General features: G+C 41.8%; 1 protein-coding gene and 3 gene segments (V, D, J or C); 2 read left to right on the plus strand and 2 right to left on the minus strand.

The window, feature by feature from the left end:
* Positions 1 to 12,782, minus strand: part of LOC114829916 — a 334,989-nt gene extending 322,207 nt beyond the window's left edge. Inside the window, 2 exon segments of the V gene segment in view lie at positions 12,255 to 12,567; positions 12,710 to 12,782. Coding sequence covers positions 12,255 to 12,567; positions 12,710 to 12,782 — 386 coding nt within the window.
* LOC105009329 (Ig kappa chain V-III region MOPC 63) overlaps positions 1 to 23,356 on the plus strand; it is a 784,483-nt gene that overhangs the window by 558,439 nt on the left and 202,688 nt on the right. The gene's annotated exons all lie outside the window — the stretch shown is intronic.
* The window catches only part of LOC114829915, a 587,221-nt gene that overhangs the window by 496,901 nt on the left and 66,964 nt on the right, over positions 1 to 23,356 (minus strand).
* LOC105006055 lies at positions 10,563 to 22,441 on the plus strand. The segment is given in 4 exon segments: positions 10,563 to 10,664; positions 10,785 to 11,100; positions 21,055 to 21,092; positions 21,878 to 22,441. Coding segments are annotated over 4 exon segments (720 nt in total).

Raw genomic sequence — 23,356 nt, forward strand, 5'->3', positions numbered from 1 at the left:
GTCTCTTCCCGGTGGGACGGGACCGGAACACCTTCCCAGGAAGGCGTTCCGGAGGCATCCGAAAAAGATGCCCAAGCCACCTCAGCTGACCCCTCTCGATGTGGAGGAGCAGCGGCTCTACTCTGAGCTCCTCCCGGGTGACCGAGCTTCTCACCCTATCTCTAAGGGATCGCCCGGCCACCCTGCGGAGAAAGCTCATTTCGGCCGCCTGTATCCGGGATCTTGTCCTTTCGGTCATGACCCAAAGCTCATGACCATAGGTGAGAGTAGGAACGTAGATTGACTGGTAAATCGAGAGCTTCGCCTTGCGGCTCAGCTCTTTCTTCACCACGACAGACCGATACATCGACCGCATTACTGCAGAAGCTGCACCGATCCGTCTGTCAATCTCCCGTTCCATCCTTCCCTCACTCGTGAACAAGACCCCTAGATACTTAAACTCCTCCACTTGAGGCAGGCACTCTCCACCAACCTGAAGTGGGCAAGCCACCCTTTTCCGACTGAGGACCATGGCCTCAGATTTGGAGGTACTGATTTTCATCCCCACCGCTTCACACTCGGCTGCAAACCGTCCCAGTGCATGCTGAAGGTCCTGGTTAGAAGGGGCCAACACGACAACATCATCTGCAAAGAGCAGAGACGAAATTGTGTGGTCCCCAAACCTGACACCCTCCGGCCCCTGGCTGCGCCTAGAAATTCTGTCCATAAAAATTACGAACAGAACCGGTGACAAAGGGCAGCCCTGCCGGAGTCCAACATGCACTGGGAACAAGTCTGACTTACTGCCGGCAATGCGGACCAAGCTCCTGCTTCGGTTGTACAGGGACCTGACAGCCCTTAGCAAAGGACCCAGGACCCCATATTCCCCAAGCACCCTCCACAAGATGCCGCGAGGGACACAGTCGAATGCTTTCTCCAAATCCACAAAACACATGTGGATTGGTTGGGCAAACTCCCATGAACCCTCCAACACCCCGTAGAGGGTATAGAGCTGGTCCAGTGTTCCACGGCCCGGACGAAAACCACACTGTTCCTCCTGAATCCGAGGTTCTACTATCGGCCGTATTCTCCTCTCCAGAACCCTGGCATAGACTTTCCCGGGGAGGCTGAGAAGTGTGATCCCCCTATAGTTGGAACACACCCTCCGGTCCCCCTTCTTAAAAAGAGGGACCACCACCCCGGTCTGCCATCCAAGAGGCACTGTCCCCGACCGCCACGCGATGTTGCACAGGCGTGTCAACCAAGACAGCCCCACAACATCCAGAGACTTGAGGTACTCAGGGCGGATCTCATCCACCCCCGGTGCCTTGCCACCGAGGAGTTTCTTGACCACCTCAGTGACTTCAGCCCGGGTGATGGACGTGTCCACCTCTGAGCCCTCATCCTCTGCTTCCTCAATGGAAGACGTGTCAGCGGGATTGAGGAGATCCTCGAAGTACTCCTTCCACCGCCCGACGACATCCTCAGTTGAGGTCAACAGCTGTCCACCTCTACTGTAAACAGCGTTGGTAGGGCACTGTTTCCCTCTCCTGAGGCGCCGGATGGTTTGCCAGAATCTCTTCGAGGCCAGCCGATAGTCCTTCTCCATGGCCTCACCGAACTCCTCCCAGGCCCGAGTTTTTGCCTCCACAACCACCCGGGCTGCAGCCCGCTTGGCCTGACGGTACCCGTCAGCTGCCTCAGGAGTCCCACAAGCCAACCAGGCCTGATAGGACTCCTTCTTCAGCTTGACGGCATCCCTTACTTCCGGTGTCCACCACCGGGTTCGGGGATTGCCGCCTCGACAGGCACCGGAGACCTTACGGCCACAGCTCCGAGCGGCCGCTTCGACAATGGCGGTGGAGAACATGGTCCACTCGGACTCAATATCTCCAACCTCCCTCGGGATCCAGTCGAAACTCTGCCGGAGGTGGGAGTTAAAGATCTCTCTGACAGGAGACTCGGCCAGACGTTCCCAGCAGACCCTTACAGTACGCTTGGGCCTGCCGAGTCTGTCCAGCTTCCTCCCCCGCCATCGGATCCAACTCACCACCAGGTGGTGATCAGTTGACAGCTCCGCCCCTCTCTTCACCCGAGTGTCCAAGACATACGGCCGCAGGTCAGATGAGACGACAACAAAGTCGATCATCGACCTGCGGCCTAGGGTGTCCTGGTGCCACGTGCACTGATGGACACCCTTATGCTTGAACATGGTGTTCGTTATGGACAAACTGTGACTAGCACAGAAGTCCAATAATTGAACACCACTCGGGTTCAGATCCGGGGGGCCGTTCCTCCCAATCACGCCCCTCCAGGTGTCACTGTCGTTGCCCACGTGGGCGTTGAAGTCCCCCAGTAGAACAATAGAGTCCCCAGTCGGAGCACTTTCCAGCACCCCTCCCAGAGACTCCAAGAAGGTCGGGTACTCTGCACTGCCGTTCGGCCCGTAGGCACAAACAACAGTGAGAGACCTATCCCCGACCCGTAGGCGCAGGGAAACGACCCTCTCGTTCACCGGGGTAAACTCCAACACATGGCGGCAGAGCTGGGGAGCTATGAGCAAACCCACACCAGCCCGCCGCCTCTCACCATGGGCAACTCCAGAGTGGTGAAGAGTCCATCCTCTCTCAAGGAGTGTGGTTCCAGAGCCCAAGCCGTGTGTAGAGGTGATCCCGATTACCTCTAATCGGAACCTTTCAACCTCACGCACCAACTCAGGCTCCTTCCCCGCCAGCGAGGTGACATTCCACGTCCCTAGAGCCAGTTTCCGTGTCCAGAGATCGGGTTGTCTAGGCCCCTGCCTTCGACTGCCGCCCGATCCTCTTCGCACCGGCCCCTTATGGTCCCTCCTGTGGGTGGTGAGCCCACGGGAGGGCGGCCCCACGTCGCCCGTTCGGGCTGAGCCCGGCCGGGCCCCATGGGGGAAGGCCCGGCCACCAGGCGCTCGCATACGAGCCCCAACCCCGGGCCTGGCTCCAGGGTGGGGCCCCGGCTGCGCCATACCGGGCGACGTCACGGTACTCAAAATGTTTTTCTTCATTTAGGGGGTTTTTAAGCTAATATTTATAAATGTTAAAAGACAATAATGACAATAATTAAAATGATAATAATGATGGGGAATATGTGATGTGTATGTTGCTTTCTAACCTTCTTCAAAGTTGACCTTTACTGACCAGTGTTCCATGTAATTGTCTCTGCCCCCCAGACACGAGCACAGATAGACCCCAAGGGGTGCTTGAGCTCCTGGCCCTTCTTGCACATCGGTGCCCCCATTCTACCTGCAGGTGTCATTCACTCAGACAGACATGTGTCGTCCATCTATGTGATGCACATTGTGGAAACTGATGTGTGTGTAGAAGCTGACCGTTGAATGGCTGCTGGCATATCTGGGGAGCCCTTATTGGTCATTTCAGTCCCATTATATAGGTCTGTGCCCTGACTACGAAGATGATGGAGAACATGTGATCTAATTATATTTTCTAAACTTGTTTAAAGTTGACTTCCTCTACTGACCAGTGTTCCATGTCACTGTCTCTTCCCCCTCAACACCTGCAGTAGGTCCCAGCTGTAACAGTTCAGTCACTGTGCAGTCTGACTGAGGGAGGTTTTTGTACGGCTCTATATCACTGTGTGAACACCCAGACACTGTTGGGATAGTGAAAACTCTGACAGTAGTAATCTCCTGCATCTTCAGCCTGGACTCCACTGATGGTCAGAGTGAAATCACTCCCAGATCCACTGCCACTGAATCTAGATGGGGTCCCAGAATGGAGTGTGTTTCCTGGGAGGATCATGAGTTTGGGGTTTTGTCCTGGTTTCTGTTGGTACCAGGTTAGACACTGATGGCCCCATGACTGTCCATTGTAACAATCACCATGTACATTACTGCTGGTTCTACATTTCAGAGAGACTGTCTGTCCTGGGAGAACAGCTTCAACTGCAGGAGTCTGAGTCACAGTGTACTGACCTCTGGATTCTGAAATAGAGAAAATAATAATTGCACATCATTAGATATTAGTAACATTAGTAACAATTTCTAAACAGTCTTTCAGTTTACTCATTTATTTTACTTTTCATTTCATAAAGATTAAATTAAATGTTCTTTACCTTTGAAGCAGAGGACAAGTGTCCAGGTGAAGATGACTATATAAGTCATGGTTTTTGTGTGTTCAGTAGTCATGAAGAACAGCTCTCAGTCATGAAGTTTTCAACCCACTGGGCTATTAACACTATATGAAGAACTGGGCAGTTGGATTATGCAAAATACTGTTTTGAATCTATTGCAGTCTGAGAAGGCTCAAATTATTTGAATATATTTTACCCGGCATGTTACCTAATCACAAATATGGTTTGATATCAAAGATGGAAAATCTAAATATTATTGGGGAACCCATATTTTATACATTGTATTATTATTTTATTCATTAGTTTCAGCCTTAAACAATGTAATATAACAGTAAAGGCATGGTGTCAGGAAATGCCATTGAAACAAATCTTTCTAAAAAAAAAAAGTATCATACCATTTCGCAGAAATGTTCTCCCTAGACAAAATAGTTTATTAAGTGTAAATGTGAATGCAATTTTAAACGCAAATCTCTGTTTAACCAGGAAAATACTGGACTTTTCCTGTTGGAAATGATATGCTGAGATTCTGAGTTCTGATTGGTCTGCCAAATCACTGGTTTCTGTCATAACGCCCATATTTGTTCAGTGGAATTGCAAGGGGTTTTTCAAAAGCGGACTGTGGAATGGAATATCCTGAACTAATGTAGATTTTAGAAATGTCTGCATTTCTATTCCCTGGTATGTAACTCTGGTCTTTGTTTGTGACAGGTATCATGCAAAGATGTTTATTACGGGATAGGCGGTCTCGTAGTCGGCAGGCAGGCAGAGTTCAGACAATAGGTCAGATTACTTGAGGTACCGAGGAATAGGCTGGTTGAAGGTCGGGGTCAGGCAAAGGTCATAATGGGTGATCCAAAACGCAGAAGTACCATAGGGCAGGCAGGCTCTGAGTCAGGGACAGAAGGGGATCGGTACTGGGAAGGCAGAGCAGAAAACGGGTAACAGGTAACACGGGAAAACAAACGCAGGAAACACACAAAAAGACAAAACGATCTGGCAGCAGGCGAACAGAAAACACAGACATTAACAGACAAGGGGTAACGGGAACATAGACGCCACCTGGTGGGGGGTGGAGACAATAATGAGACAGGTGAAACAAATCAGGGTGTGACAATGGTGGAAAAATCTAATATGCTGGGGCTGTAGTTAAAGAACAGGGCTATTCATCTCAAACACTTGGTTTTCATCCTTTTGCTTTGGATTGGGAATAAGTGACAACACTCCAACCTGAGGACAGGAGTATCCCATCCCTGAAAGTGACTGGGTTTGACCACTTAGTATTGTTGGAACTGGATTTTGGGCTGTTTTATATATACTTTATAGATAAAATGATGAGACAGATACAATGTATAGGTTGAGTATACAATTGCATTAGAAATATGAAAGATAGCAGTTCTCCAGGAATTTTAGATTTTTCCAGAGCTGAGATGCATACAGAGAAGCTGAGCAAAAAGCATGAAAGAACGTTTACAACAACTTACTTTGGTTTATAACTACAGTTGTGGGGGTTGGATAGCTAACCTAATGAAAGACCAAATGACTGGTCCTGACAAATAGTCCCCCAATCCACTAGGGACACATTCCCATCTGTTCTTCCTGGAACCATAGGGTAGGATAATTATGGCATGACCTTTTGGTCCTTTATTTCAGAGCCTAGATAAACCTCTATAACACATTAACATTCCAATGATATAATACTACAAGACATATAGGGTGAATGCTAAAACAGTAATTGAGTACATATAAGTTAATTGCTATACTGTTTAATGAAGGAGTAAACAAAGAATTAAAATGTGTCAGTTATTTCACTATTAATATTAGTGGTCTCCATGGATACATCCAAAGTGTGACCCTTTATCCATCTGGAATGGATTTATCAACTTAGTTGTCTGTAAGATCCTGAGTTGGATCAAACATGGTGGCCACGGATCTCGGATCAGTGAGATAAAATATAAAATACTGACTGTACCTGAAATAATGTTACAAGAAAAAATTATCCTGATAAAAATAATAATAATATATGTGTCATTCACATTTGCTTTGATTTGCAGTAATCAGACAAGTTATTTGAACTTATCTGGTTTGAGTTCAACATAGCCTTCTTTATTTGTAATTTTGTTTCAACAGGCCATACATCTTGTGTCATGCTTAGATGAATGCTTTGTTTATGTCAACTACTGTATTGGAATGTGAGCAGTATTGCCTTGTTTAATTTTATCATCAAATGTTGAAAATAGATTACTTTACAGATATCCATGTCCTATGACATCATTTCCATGTAAGACTAATGTGATGGATCTAATTGGTGTATATTTACTGAAAAATGGTGAATGGAGAAAAGACCAGAATCTTATTTGCATAGTGATGATGCTCTGTATAGACAGCACATGATTCAGTGATCTGGGAGTGTTTATAACCCTGTGAGTTTAACACTTCATGAAAACTGAACCCACAACAGCCATGACTTTTATAACCATCTTCATCTGGACACTTGTCCTTTTTTTCAAAGGTAAGATTTATTAAATGTAATTTTTAATCTAATTTAATTTACAGAAAGGGATGATATAAGGCAATGCTATTATGTATATTACGTACAATGTGTTACTGTGTTTTATTCCATTAATATGGGTGACCTTATTTTACAGAATCCAGAGGACAGTATATTCTGACTCACCTGCAGTTCAATCTGTTATAACAGGACATTCAGTTACTATGAACTGTAAAGTCAGCAGTAATATGTATAGCAACAATTGTCCAGCCTGGTACCAGCAGTGATACAGTGCTGAAAGATCTTTAGTGACCACAGAGTAAGGACACGATTTTACTCTCCCATATGACAGTGAACTCCCTAGCAGGCCAATGTCTTCTTCAGTGATTTTGTGTTTTGTGTTTTGATCTTCAGACTAGATAGATGAGTGTCCCTTACTGGCCCTCCAACTCTCCTTTCAGCAGCATCTCATCTCACCATCCAGGGACCAACCAGGACCGACTCTGTTTAGCTTCATATACAAAACAGCAGTGGGATGCAGGGTCCTATGTTGTTGTCATCATCATCATGGTTGTGACTTGTTACATTTGTCATGTTCTAAAAGTGCATCTACAAAGTTAATGAATGTATCCAAACTGACATTATCATTGTACATCAGTGAAGTTGAGGTTACAGAAGCATCAGGCTCTCAAATCCCCATATCCAAGTATTGATGTTATCATCTATTATTAAATTAACTGTCTTCATGAACAGATTACAGACCTTGAATACAACCTGATCCTGGACTGAAATAAAAGACATGTGCAGTACATACACTAATATGAAGGATGTTGAAGTGTATGACTGTTTGCTAATTTATGTTTAGATAAAAGAACATCTGGTTTTCTGTACACAGGAAGTCATGTTCATTCAAAGCGTGACCGTAATTAGCCACTGGGATTACAGTAATTCTGTCCTCTATGTCTATAAAGCTGAGGTAAGACCGGATGAAATTTGAGATGAGATGAGATTGAGTTCATTAGACATTGTGTCTGGAGACCAAGTCTGTAACATCATGAACAACAGACTATCAAATGCTGCAATAAATAATTTAATTACTCTCCCTTGATGACCGGGTACATAATCATTATTTCAACCACAATACGAAGGAGCTGATTTCTAAAGAGGTTAATGCACATTTCATCAGTAATGTGGCATAATTACTTAGTGGTGGATGTCTCCATCTCTGGATTCACCATGGAGATTAAAACCACTCCACTCCAGCAGATCTAGACCTGTTGAAGGGATTTCTGAAGCTGAACCTTCTCAACTGTGCTCTTTCCCTCTCTATGTGTGTGTTTATGTGAGTGGAGACAGGTGTGTACAGGTGCGCTGGAGAGCAGATCCCCACCAGCTGCAACCCGTTCAGTAATCGACACCTCTACAAACATTCAGCCCTTCTACTTCCACGCTGCCAGGTCGTAGCCTCTGTTCAGTAAGTCTGCGGTTCAAGCCATTTGTGACTAAATATTATCCTGATATCCTGTTGTGGCTGTTTTCCCTAGCCTGATGCAGATCAGTCTGCTTTTGAACTGAAATATGACAAACTATTTTCTCCAGAAACCTTTTTGCATAATGATGATGTTCAGCATAGAAAGCACTTGATTCAGTGATCTGGGAGTGTTAATAACCCTGTGAGTTTAACACTTCATGACTGAGATCGGTCCTTCATGACAATTGAACCCACAACAACTATGACAATTCTGCTTCAAGGGTGTGGAAAATTCGATTTAATTTCTCTATAATGAAAAGTACATTTAAGTGAACTAAAATCTGATGATGTACATCTGTGTTTTCCTCTCTGTTTCAGAATTCGGAGGTCAGATCACTGTGACTCAGACTCCTGCAGTTGATGTTTTTCTCCCAGGACAGACAGTCTCTCTGAAATGTAGAACCAGCAGTTATCAGTATCCAAACTCTGGTTCATCTTTGGCCTGCATGGCCTGGAACCAACAGAAACCTGAATCCATTCCTAAACTCCTTGTTTATCAAGGAAGTACACTTAACTATGAGGTAAACTCTAGATTCAGTGGTAGTGGAGATTATAGTAATTTCACTCTGACCATCAGTGGAGTCCAGGTGACCAGAATTCAGTTGACTGGGATCCAGGGAGTGTGCTGCATTCAGGTGGCCTAGGGAGAGTGCTGCGTTCAGGTGGTCTAGGGAGAGTGCTGCGTTCAGGTGGTCTAGGGAGAGTGCTGCGTTCAGGTGGTCTAGGGAGAGTGCTGCGTTCAGGTGGTCTAGGGAGAGTGCTGCGTTCAGGTGGTCTAGGGAGAGTGCTGCGTTCAGGTGGTCTAGGGAGAGTGCTGCGTTCAGGTGGTCGAGGGAGTGTGCTGCGTTCAGGTGGTCGAGGGAGTGTGCTGCGTTCAGGTGATCCAGGGAGTGTGCTGCGTTCAGGTGGTTGAGGGAGTGTGCTGCGTTCAGGTGATCCAGGGAGTGTGCTGCGTTCAGACCTGACAGCAGACCTCACAGACTCTCCCCATTCTGCAGGACTGTTGTAGCGGTGACACAAGGTCTTATAGTGGGATTGGGAGAAAAATTTGGTAAAAAAACACAATGCGAAACTAGATTAATTCATCATTTTGATTTATGTAGAACAAAAAATCGCACAATGTATTTGTTATTGTATTCAATCATAAATCTGCTATATACTGTATGGTCAGTCAGTAGCTCAAAATTTGATTCACTGTTCACTGGGATTCAAATGAACAAGCTAATTTGTGGGAAAAACATGTTAAATATTAATTTAAATGTGTATTTATTATTACAAATATATTCATGGCCCATTTACCCTTGTGTGCTTCTATAACATCCCCTGACATTAAGTCAACCATAAAGTGGGGCATGACTTTGAAAATGAAATGCCAAATGTCTTTTCATTAATATTTTATTATTGACATTGAATGTGCATACTAGTACATGAAAGTTCAAATGCAAATCACATGATTGCATTTTAATTTTCATATTGACTGAAATAATGCAGGCAAAAGTGGAAAATGGAAATACAATGTGGGATTGCATTATCATTTTAATTAAGGTTTTTAACTTTATGCTTCCATAATGTACATCCAGTTCAAATCTAAGGTTTTTATATTGTCCTCTGAGCACAGACTGACCAAAGATGTCTATTATTGGGCCAGCTTGGTCTGCCTTTAATCAGCCCTAAAAAAGACATTGTCATATTGATTATGAACCCTCCTCTGTCTGGGTGACTGGACTCCTTGTAAAATGGTTGGTTGGAGCTCACTTCACATGTGCAGAAAGTTACATTTGTATATATTTATCTACAAAGCCCTGTTTGGGTAAACTAACTCTTTACCTCTGTAATCAGGTCTCCTTCACCACTACTAGTTACCATACCTGGATCTGCTAGATGGTACTTACTGCAAGTCCCCAGGGCATTTACACTATTGGACAGGACTGCCTCCTAGTCTTGTGACCCAGTGGCTTGGTCAAAAAGACTGTAAATGATTTCCTTCGGCTGGATCATTTTGTTAAATTGTATTTTACATTGATGTATGTTTTACTTACATAATGTATTGATTTTTACTGGCTTCTTGGCCAGTTCTCTCTTGTAAAAGAGTTTTCAATGTTTTTTCCCCTGGTTAAATATATATAAATATATTAAAATAATATAATAAAACAATGGTGGTTAATATATAGAATCTACAAATGAGACCAACCATGATTGAAAAGACAGTTAATTGCATCTGATAATCATCATAATAATGCTATGATATCCAGTTGATCAAACTGAAATATATTAAATGATCTTAGTAAAGAAGATTCTGTTTTGTGTGATAAGGTAAAACATGCCGGGTAAAATATATTCAAATGATTGGAGCTTACTCAATACGCAATAGATTCAAAACAGGAATTTGCATAGTCCATCTGCCCGGTTCCTCATATAGTGTTTATAGCCCAGTGGGTTGAAAAATTCATGATTGACAGCTGTTCTTCATTACTACTAAACCCACAACAACCATGACTTGTATGGTCATCTTCATCTGGACACTTGTCCTCTGCTTCAAAGGTAAAGAACATTTTGTTTCATCTTTATGTAATGAAAAGTAAAATATGAGTAAACTGTAAGACTGTTTAGAAAATGTAATTAATACCTAATGATATACAATTATTATTTTCTCTATTTCAGAATCAATTGGTCAGGTCACTGTGACTCAGACTCCTGTGGTTGAAGCTGTTCTCCCAGGACAGACAGTCTCTCTGAAATGTAGAACCAGCAGTAATGTGTATGGTGCAGGGACCTCTTACCCTCATATGGCCTGGTACCAACAGAAACCTGGAGGAGCTCCTAAACTCTTAATTTATTATGCTAAGACACTTCAGTCTGGGACTCCATCTAGATTCAGTGGCAGTGGAGATTATAGTGACTTCACTCTGACCATCAGTGGAGTCCAGGCTGAAGATGCAGGAGATTACTACTGTCAGAGTTACCACAGTGGTGATGTGTTCACACAGTGATACAGAGCTGTACAAAAACCTCCCTCAGTCAGACTACACGGTGACTGAACTGCTACAGCTGGGACTTAATGAGAGAGTCATGCCACCATTTTACTCTCCCATGAGAAAGTGAGCGCCCAAGCAGGCAAATGTCTTCTTTGTTACCCCTGGGTATTGGGATTTGATCTTTCACACATGACTGAGAGTTATCCTTCTGGACAACTGAACCCACAACAACAATAACCATCTTCATCTGAACACTTGGATTCTGATTTCAAGGTGAACATTTAAAACATGCATTTATATTTATATACAGAAGAAATTGTCACTAGGTTATAAATCTTTCATATATGTAAAGGTTTTTAATTGACAGAATCCAGAGGTCAGTACACTATTTGACCCCCTTCTTTTCCCAATCCCATTATAAGACCCTGTGCAACTGCTACAACAGTCCCTGCAGAGTCAGGAGAGTCATAGATCACCACAGGCCTCCTCTGAAACCTGACCAATCATATATGTAAGACACTCTAAATATTGGAACGGACATTAAACATAAAATGTACTGACTAGATAGCTAACTATATTGCCTTATATATTTCAATGATGGCTTTTCATTTGAAAAATAAATTCTCAGTTAGCGTTGCAAGCATAATATCCTGCTGCTAGAAGAATGGAAATAAAGCCTTGTATGGCCATCACTATCCCCAGCTACCAACTTCCTCTGTTCCATGTAATTTTCTCTGCCCCCCAGATTTTCTCTGCACAAATAGACCCCACAGGGTGCTTGAGCCCCTGGCCCTTCTTGCACATCGGTGCCCCCATTATACCTGCACGTGTCATCCATCTATGTGATGCACACTGTGGAAACTGATGTGTGTGCAGTAGCTGACAAGTGAATGGCTGCTGGCATATCTGGGGAGCCCTTATTGGTCATTTAAGCCACATCATATAGGTCTGTGCCCTGACTACAATGATGATGGAGAACATCTAATCTAATTATATTTTCTAACCTTATTTAGTGTTGACCTCCTCTACTGACCAGTGTTCCATGTCACTGTCTCTTCCCCCTCAACACCTGCAGTAGGTCCCAGCTGTAACAGTTCAGTCACTGTGCAGTCTGACTGAGGGAGGTTTTTGTACGGCTCTGTATCACTGTGTGAACACAGCTTTACTGTTGATTTCATGGTAACTCTGACAGTAGTAATCTCCTGCATCTTCAGCCTGGACTCCACTGATGGTCAGAGTGAAGTCACTCCCAGATCCACTACCACTGAATCTAGATGGAGTACCAGACTGAAGTGTGTTAGCACGGTAAATTAGGAGTTTAGGAGCTCCTCCAGGTTTCTGTTGGTACCAGGCTAGAAAATCATTGTTATACACATTACTGCTGACTTTACAGTTCATAGTAACTGAATTTCCTGTTATAACAGAATGAACTGCAGGTGACTGAGTCAGAATGTACTGTCCTTTGGATTCTGTAAAATAAAATAAGGACACCCATATTAATGGAATAAAACATAGTAACACATTGTACATAATATACATAATAGCATTGCCATACATCATTCCTTTCTGTAGATTAAATAATTTTTCAACATTACATTTAATAAATCTTACCTTTGAAAAAGAGGACAAGTGTCCAGATGAAGATAGATATAAAAGTCATGGTTGTTGTGGGTTCAGTTGTCATGAAGGACAGCTCTTAGTCATGAAGTGTTAAACTCACAGGGTTATAAACACTCCCAGATCACTGAATCATGTGCTGTCTATACAGAGCATCATCACTATGCAAATAAGATTCAGGTCTTTTCTCCATTCACCGTTATTCAGTAAATATACACCAAGCAGATCCATCAGTTTAGTCTTACATGGAAATGATGTCATAGGACATGGATATCTGTAAAGTGATATATTTTCAACATTTGATAGATAACTAATCAAGGCAATGCTGCTCACATTCCAATACAGTAATTGACATAAACAAAGCATTCATCTAAGCAAGACACAATATGCATGGCCTGATGACCTTGAACCAAATAGGAGGTAGAGAGAAAGAAAGACAGACACAGAGTGAGAGAAGGGGTACTTTCACCAACACCATTAACAGGAAGAGATAGTGAGGTAGACTTGTCTTTATAAACCTCTGAGAGGATGTGACCCCCAGACTCTACTTCTCAGAGGTGACAGAACAGGAGATGGCAAGAGATCCTGAGCCAAACACAAAAGGACACTTACATACAGTGTCTATCAGAGTCAGGGGATATTCTTCACCTTATACATAGGTACCCTTTGTTCATCAACATTAAGCCCTGGTAATTATTATTCACTGCTTTGTTTATTAACATTAAGCTTTGGTAAATACAATCCACTGCTATCTTAATTAACATTAAGCCCTTTTTAAATACTATCCAATGCTATGTTTATTAACATTAAGCCCTGGTAAATACTATCCACTGCTGTGTTTATTAACATTAAGCCCTGGTAAATACTATCCACTGCTGTGTTTATTAACACTAAGCCCTGGCAAATACTATCCACTGCTATTTTTATTAATATTAAGCCCTGGTAAATACTATCCACTGCTATGTTTATTAACATTAAGATGGGATACTCCTGTCCTCATGTTGGAGTGGTGTCACTTATTCCCAATCCCGAGCAAAAGGATGAAAACCAGAAGTGTTTGAGATGAATAGCCCTGTTCTTTTACTACAGCCACAGCAAATTTGAGAGGGCGTTCCACTTCAGGCACTCAAGGATTAATTATGTTCTTTCAAAGACAGGCAGACAGACTTTTCCACCATTGTCACGCCCTGATTTGTTTCACCTGTCTCATTGTTGTCTCCACCCCCCACCAGGTGGCTTCTGTGTTCCCGCTACCCCTTGTCTGTTTATGTCTGTGTTTTCTGTTCGCCTGCTGCCATATCGTATTGTCTTTTCATGCATTTCCAGCATTTGTTTTCCTGTGTTACCTGTTACCTGTTTTCGACTCTGCCTGCCCAGTTCTGATTCCCTGCCTGCCCTCCGGTACCCATTGTCTGAACTCTGCCTGCCTGCCGACTACGAGACAGCCTATCCTGTAATAAAAATATTTGCACCACACCTCATCTCTGCCTCTGTGTGTTACGACAACAATGTCTGTCACAAAGACCAGAGTTACATACCAGGGAATAGAAAAGCAGCATTAGTTCAAGAAATTCCATAACAGTCCGCTTTTGAAAAACCCCTTGCAATTATACTGAACAACTATGGGTGTCCTTTCGGATACAGGCGGCCGAAATGAGCTTTCTCCGCAGGGTGGCCGGGCGATCCCTTAGAGATAGGGTGAGAAGCTCGGTCACCCGGGAGGAGCTCAGAGTAGAGCCGCTGCTCCTCCACATCGAGAGGGGTCAGCTGAGGTGGCTTGGGCATCTTTTTCGGATGCCTCCGGAACGCCTTCCTGGGAAGGTGTTCCGGTCCCGTCCCACCGGGAGGAGACCCCGGGGAAGATCTAGGACACGCTGGAGGGACTATGTCTCCCGGCTGGCCTGGGAATGCCTCAGTGTCCCCCCGGAAGAGCTAGAGGAAGTGTCTGGGGAGAGGGAAGTCTGGGCATCCCTGCTTAGACTGCTGCCCCCGCGACCCGGCCCCGGATAAGCGGAAGAAGATGGATGGATGGATGGAACAGAATCAGAATCCTAGCATATCCATAACCTTCATTATCTCAGCCAATCATGTCCAGCAGAAAAAGTCCTGTATTTTCCTGGTTAGACTAGGATTTGTGTTTAAAATTGTATTTGCATTTACACTTCGCATACCAGTTTGTCATTAAGTCACATTAACCCTCCTGGCCCCCTTAAGTACCGAGGGATTTTCAGATGGATTTTACTACTTAATTAATTAATAATTAAATTAATACAATGAAAAAATATGGGTTACGCAAAAACATTTGGATTTTCCACCTTTGATATCAAACCATATGTCTTTATTTTTGCAGAGGCACACTTCATTCTGTTTGGATGTAATTACACCAAACGGCAGCGGACCGGTAGCGTAGTTTGCATTTACTTCTCATACTGCCACATATTTTCCAAAAACCAAAGAACATCCCCATAGTACTTTGACAGAAGGACATTTTTATTTCATATTTCTAATACAAACGTAATATGTTGCTATAAATCATGAATAGCGATGTATTTACTTGTAATCCGGATGGGTCTTGACCCAGTCACCTGTCTGAGCTGAATGGTCATTGTCGTTGCCTGGTAAAAACTTTTTCTGGACAAAATCCCCTTACTCAGCCCCTTTGGTGACGGTCAAATATATGTTCAAAATTTGTTTTGGTTGAAAACAAAGAGCTAACTTGCATAAACAGAACCAAAAACTACATTGATAATCGCCATTATCGACCAATGTCTCCAAGATGACCCCTAAGCCTTCCCATCATTCCTACGTCATAGAGGTCATGTTTCCAGGCATTATGACATACTAGAAGCCCCGTTTCTGATTGGGCAACAAGGACTTTAGACCTACAAACAAATGAAGAGTTAGATTCTCCATTTCAAGATGCATATAAAATGCCTAGTTATTAGCTAAAGTGGTGGCCACTTGGTGCCAATCTATTATTTCCTTATGCAGGCTGTGATCGCCTTAGGAACAAAAACTATGAACAGATCGCTTTGTTGGAATGTCTGGATATTAGATAATTACAATTCTAGATATTACAAGTCAGTTCTGGATATTTATAGACATGTACACTATGGCTCAGTCAGCATTAGCAGGTTTTGGTGCAACTCTACTTCGCCAGAATCCCTAAATATAAGCTAAAGAAAAACATACAATTCTAATGATAACCGTTCTGGATATTTATAGAAATGTACACTATGGTGGTCCGTTTTGGTGCAACTCTACTTTTGCCTCAGACAGGGTGTGATCCCCATAGGAAATATAACTATGTACAGATCACTTTGTTAGAGTCAATAAATATTAGCTAAAGAAAACCATACGATTCTAACGATAACCGTTCTGGATATTTATAGAAATGTACACTATTCTCTGCTTCTGTGGAAAATCTGAATTCATGACATGCTAACTTGATCACCAGTAGCTCTCGGTCACCCACGTCGTAGTTCCTCTCCACAGCAGACTGTTTGTTGGAATAGGAGGTACAGGGGTGTAGCCGAGGGGGGTTTCTGTGGTGCTGGGAGAAGACCGCCCCCACCCCGACCTCAGACACATCCACCTCCACAGTGAAGGGCTTAAGGGGGTCTGAATGTTTCAGGAGGGGTGCCGTTGTGACCCAGTCCTTAGGATAGAGGACGCCCTCTCCACGTCTGGGGTCCAGCAGAGTTGTTGAGGTTGGTCTTTTAACACTAAAACCAAGGGCGATTGGCGTTTGAGTTTGTAATTAAAATGAAACTGCCTTTTTGAAAGCTACACCCTCCTCCTTTCATGAATTTTCCTAAATAGGCGTATATTACATTTTTCCGTTGTCAGAATTCATTCAGAAAATGATTTACAGATGATTTACCTTTTTTTTTTTATCTTGTTTTCCAACTTAATCCGCCAACAGCCCACGCCACTTAGCGTTGGTACCCAAATGGTACCCAGGCACTAATCACCCCTCACTGAATTCCTGACGTCAATGGATGAATGAGCAATACTCCCAGAAGGATGATCAGACCTTGGTTGAATTTGAATCAATTACAAATGGCTTAATTAGACTATTATTGAAACATAATACAAACGATAAAGACTATTTATCACACGTTAATGTTTTTCAATAGGAGATTCAGCTTATTGTGTAGGCTAATTAATCAAATGTAAATCTACATCTACATGTATTATCCTAAAAAAAGTATTCACTAAATTAAATATCAAAGATATTGTCACAACTCACTAATTCAAGAAAGGAAATACAATTTTCTGTTTTTACTTTAGGAGGAAAAAGAGAAGTTAAATCGCACACACATCCGATCGTCTCTCTCTGAATTTTCTCTGCTTATTTTACTGAAGATTTTACAAATATATCAGGCTAAATAATTATTCACTAAAAGAAACACCAAGGATATTATTTAGCAGTCAACAGTCACCAATTCAACAAAGGTATTACAATGTACTGATTTTATTTTTGGAGAAAAAGCAAAACTATATCGCACACACATCATACGTCTTTTTCTTTTCTCTGCTTATTCTACTTAAGATTAAGAAATTGCATACATGTTGTTTACATTATTTTTCAGTTGTTACACGTACATGTCTACCTAGGGAACCTAGTCTAATCAAATCTAATGAACAGCAAGGGAATAGCAATGATGTCAATGGAAGAATGGGCGTTTACCCCTCATCAACCCAGACACACCTATGCATGTGACTGAAGTGTGGTGATGAGGGTAGAAAGTGTAGATAATCTGAACTCTGTGAGCAAGTCAGACAACTCAGACACCATTTACAGGGTTTAGTTCACAATGGCAAACCAAACCCAGCATTGCAGATGCTGCAAGATTTAGATGAGATGGAGTCAGATGGAGGATCAGAAAGATTTAGATGAGATGGAGTCAGATGGAGGATCAGAAAGATTTAGATGAGATGGAGTCAGATGGAGGATCAGAAAGATTTAGATGAGATGGAGTCAGATGGAGGATCAGAAAGATTTAGATTAGATGGAGTCAGATGGAGGATCAGAAAGATTTAGATTAGATGGAGTCAGATGGAGGATCAGAAAGATTTAGATGAGATGGAGTCAGATGGAGGATCAGAAAGATTTAGATTAGATGGAGTCAGATGGAGGATCAGAAAGATTTAGATTAGATGGAGTCAGATGGAGGATCAGAAAGATATAGATGAGATGGAATCAGATGGAGGATCAGAAATAGACCCCGAAATCGACGTGTCAGATCCTGGGTCTTCATCTGATTCAGATATTGAACCTCCACCACCAATGCTTGAGCCTCCACACAAAAATAAGAAACAAACCAACGGTGACCGCAAATGCCACTGTGAGATAGGAGTCTGGAAGAGACGAAACGATTTGGGTAAAATTAATTTTATCAACTTAATTTATTGATAAAGTTATTCTATGTGTTATTCATTCTTTGAAATGTATTGTGTTTATCAAGCAACCATGAATTAGGCCTATGTAGACATCATCAAAATAAAAACTGACCTTTGATAAATTGCATTTTAATTGTTGAGTCATTTTAATTATTTAAAATTTTAGGGCCTAATAAACGGTTTAAAATACTAAAGCCTGTGTTCTTAAAAATAACCGTCCTGTGTATTCTTTATTTTTATTTTTTTTAATGATAAAACCTTAAATACAAACACATTTTGGGATTTTTAAACTATTTAAAACAAACATATTCTGTAATTCATAATTTTTTTGACTTCTATATAGTTTGATGATGACCAGGTAGATGAACTGATCCTCTGGTTGGATGGTGATGCTGTGGAGGAGAATGTCCATGCTAATAGGGACCATTCATATGCTAATGGGGGTAAAAAAGGCCTGGCGGTTCTAGTGTTAAACAACGACATGAGTGGCTCCGTTATGGTGCTGAAGTCCAAAATGAACCAGTGGTAAAAGTTGGCAAACCCGATGAATCTCTGGAGTTTTTGTTGGTTCTGGCACCTAGTCGACCATCCCAGAACCTTCCTCTTACTCCAGGTGATGGTGGGGTCGTACTTTTGAAGCCACGGGAGGCTCAGGATGACAGGATGTATGGAGGACAACAGCACCAGTAGTTCCAGTCTCTCTCGATGGCAGCCGTTGATGGTAAGAGTGACAGGGCGGGTCACGTGGGTTATGGAGCCGGACCCCACAGGACGACCACCCAGTGCTTGTATGGGAATCGAGGACCTCAAACGGTGCAACAGCAACGGTAGGGCAGCAACCAGAGACTGTCGGACAGAACAATTAGGTAACAGAACAGGTTGGCTATGACACTCAAATGCAAGGCACCTACACTGCCCAGTTGCTAAGTTTGGGTACTCACCCCTTTCCTGCTCCGTGTCTGGGCCAAGGAGCACCCCTTCTCCATGCCCTTTCTCCCTGCAGAACAGGAACAACCCCTGACTACTCTGGCGTTCTGTCTCCTCTGCCGGGAGTCTGGTGATTTCCAGCTCCATAGGCTCAGGCTCCGGTTCCACCAGAGGGGGCATGATATGAGAACACACCAGGCGGTCCCGGAGCTGCCCATCAATAGGGATCGCTCAGGCGATGAAGATGTCCAGATTACCGCTTACGCATGCCAGTTCCATCTGATGGACGCCGCCGTCCGAAACACGATGGTATATTCCGAGGCGGTGCTGTGCGAAGTTGTTTGCCCCCATCCCTCCCCTCTGTGGGATGGTCCAATACAGCACGAAACTGGGCCAAGAACCGGGAAAACACCCTCAAATCCCTGGACAACGTAAATTAAACTTGCATTGAAGAAGGAAACCGCAGATTGCTGTCGTACTTCTCTGGCAATGTTCTCCAGAGTTCCCTTTCCTGGGCACGACTAGACTTCACACGAGCGACCGAAGGAGGCGGTGCCACATTGATGCAGTAATCCGTGCAAAAGGAGCCCCGACCAAGCATTGAGTGTCTAAATTAAGATACTTAGGAAACCTTTGCAGGTGTTTTGAGTGAATTAGCTGATTTGAGCTATACTCATTTCTGTATTGTAAATTTTTTATTCTTATTTTTTGAGATACTTGATTTTTGATTTCCATGAGCTGTAAGCAGTAATCATCGAGATTGAAACAAAAAAGGCTTGAAATGTTTCACATGATGTGTAATGAATCTAATATAAATGAAGGTGTAACTTTTTTATTTGAAATTTCTTCCAAATTTCGGCCTTCTTGGGGAGTTTTTTCTAGCCACTGAAATTCAACGCTATTGTTGTTTGCACGTTGGGGTTTAAGGCGGGGTGTTTTTGTAAAAGCACTGTGTTGTAAAAGGGCTTTATAAATACATTTGATTGATTGAATTACCGAAAATAATTACCTTTTCCATGATACTTTTTTTTTTTATGTACCTGTAAATGTCATCCAAAGCCCATGATTCTGTGTCTGCAGGAAGCTGAATATACTGACATTTAATCAACACAGTCACATGAAAGACATTTAAAATCACGTGTTCAATAGTTCTGAATAAAAACAATAATGTTACTATATAAATAACTTTGTGTAGAAGTAACTACTTTTAAGATTTGAAAGCAGTAACCAAGTGTCCAGATGAAGATGGCTATAAGATGGCCCTTGAAGCAGAATTGTCATGGTTGTTGTGGGTTCAGCTGTCATGAAGGACAGCACTCAGTCATGAAGTGTTAAACTCACAGTGTTATAAACACTCTAAGAGCCTCTTGGTAGATGTGTAATGCATATTATTGTTTCTAATCAATATCAGTGTGAGTAGGATCCCATTATTAGAACGTTTTATAACTTCAAACAGACATATTCTATTAAGGTCAGTAACATATTTTAAATTTTATGACTCACAATTAGATTTGTATTCTGATGATCAAATATAATTGGTCACCCAAGACTGGCCTCTGTTATAAGTTCCTCAAATGAATCAGCTACTTCTCTAAATGTATGTTGGTATGATTCCTCTGATAGTGTTGTTAGTCCTCTGTGACTTAACCTCCACTGTTAAATCAGAGATCAAAATCTTTAATAAAGGAATAGACAACATGGATCACAATGATCATGGCTGTTCTCTTTATGGACCGTATGGAGCAATACAAACACCGGATGTAATGATGGATTTTACCTACAGGATAGGGGAATACCAGATAAACAAAATAAGGAACACATATCTGGATATCTGGATTTAAAAAAGACATTTCATTTTAAAGAAACCGACCATATGAAGTGTCCTTGGAAGGTATTAAAATATATTTATGTTTAATGTGATTCTACATGAGTGATGTTTACTGTTAGAGCTGTATCATCACAGAGAGGAGTTTTGTATGAGCCGTAATAGGGATTGTATCACTGTGGTGGACTTTTGGTAGCGGCACCAGACTGGATGTTGGGAGTAAGTAAACAAGACAATTAACTTCTATTCACATTTTGATGTTTGTTGCACGTTTTGGTCTTGTTTTGTTAATTTGGCCTTGATATTCAGGATTTTAAAACATTTGATTGATCTAGAATATTTACAATTGCTTATTACAAAGAGGCACATTAAATATGAATGTTATTCTATCTACTTAATTTGATCAAAATGTACCTGCATTATTTTAAAGATACGGAATCAGCTTACATGTTAATTAGTTATATGAATAAACATAATGTACAGATGTGGATGTGTTTTAAAATGTTTTTTGGTCAGGGTTAGGGAAGGCAAAATCTAAAGAATTAATTGCAAATTTAGAAAATTTTGTTTTTGAGTGTTAATAATATAGTCAATTTAATTATTTGAATCTCAGTCTAAAGACATTCAGCTTGTCTAATGAGCAGGAGGTTTTTGGATGAAAAGTAATAGGGATTGTTTTGCTTTAGAGTGAGCATTTCTATCAAATAGTAAAAATGTATTGATAGAAAACAATACATTGTTAATATATATGTGTCTGATTTGTATTATTGAAGCCTTAAAAACATAATGTGTTGGTAATTCAAGTTATAGTTGTTTTGTGAAAGAGACTCAATAGTTAGTGAGTAAAATAAGTAATTGTGTACTTGCATGTTTAATAAATCTGCTTTGTATAGTACTCATTTTATGACATATGCTCTTACCTTTTAATTATAATCTTTAATTAATGTGTATTGCTTTAATAAATATTTTTGACTTGATGCAGTTGATTTGTCCTTTTTTTCCAGGTAACACTGCTCCCACCCTGACCATCCTGCCCCCCTCTAGTGAGGAGCTGTCCAGTACAACAACAGCCACACTGATGTGTCTGGCCAACAAGGGCTTCCCCTCAGACTGGACCTTGATTTGGAAAGTGGACGGGAACAACAAGAATCAGAAGTCCAGCTCCAGGGTCCTGGAGAAGGATGGTCTGTACAGCTGGAGCAGCACCCTGACTCTCACTGCCCAGGAGTGGAACAAGGTGGGAGAGGTGACCTGTGAAGCCCAGAAGAGCTCCCAGACTCCAGTCATCAAGACCCTGAGGAGGGATGACTGTTCTGGTTAGGACCTGTCTGTCACATTACCCTGTGAAGAGAGGCTGCTGGTTCTTTTGCTTTTACTCTGTTTTGACATCAGATGTTTTGTCTTATTGATCACTTTCATGTAGACTAACAGTGAGCTTTGCATGAGTTAATGTGTCCATCCTCTCTGTAGATGGACATTTGATAGATATGGTATGGTTTGCTTGTACTATTATAACACACATTTGCTTTTATGCGTTGATGAAAATAAAGATTTCCCTTTGTAGGAAATATTAGTTGTTGTCTTTCATTTGAATTCAAGTATATTTTATTTGCAAATATTGAATGACAATTAAATAATAATAAAGCCAGATGTGGTTTATTTGAAAAGTTAAAAGTCTTATTATTATTTTTCTTACTTGGAACCTCATTGTCATCCATAAATAGTTAATACAAACTAAAGATACTAAAATGTTCACAATTTATGCATTGATGAATAGATACAAATAAAAATGTCCCTTAGTAGAAAGTATGTTGTTGTGTCTTTTATTGAATTAAAATACATTTTTCTCCAAATATTGAATGACGAATAAATAATAATAAAAGCCAGATTAATGTGGTTTATTTGAAAACATATGTCTTAGCTTATTGTTTATGTCCTTACCTGGAAGATACTAAAATGTTCACAGATTAACAGCAGATGTCAGGCCACATGTTGACATGTACTCTTTGTATTCATCTATTTCTGAATGTTTCTGATATTCTTGACTAAAAGACATGACTGAACAGACTTAAAGTAGAACAATCTCAGTTTCACCCCCACAGACACCAGTCTGACTAGATTTTAATTAGAACAATAAGAACAATTTGTGAATATATTGGTATCTCAAAAGTGTGATAATCACACCTGTGTGTAGCTAATAGTATTTTATAACTTGAATCATAGTACATTTATTCAGTTTTCTCTAACCCCAACCTCCTGGGAACAGGGTGAACATCTGGTGACAGTGCTGCTCTATTCTGGGACATGTAGAACCACCCAACCCTGTCTATGTAAATCTTAGTTTCACTCCCACAGCCATCAGTCCAACAGTTGAGAATGTTCAGGTTCTGAAATCCCCTCAATGGGTCCAGATGTGAGGGACTGCTTTTAACCTCTGTGGTAGATTTAGGGATGGAGACATACCACATACGCCACTAAGTAAT

The sequence above is a fragment of the Esox lucius genome, chromosome 21 (genome assembly GCF_011004845.1).
Source record: "Esox lucius isolate fEsoLuc1 chromosome 21, fEsoLuc1.pri, whole genome shotgun sequence".
Lineage (NCBI taxonomy): Eukaryota > Metazoa > Chordata > Actinopteri > Esociformes > Esocidae > Esox > Esox lucius.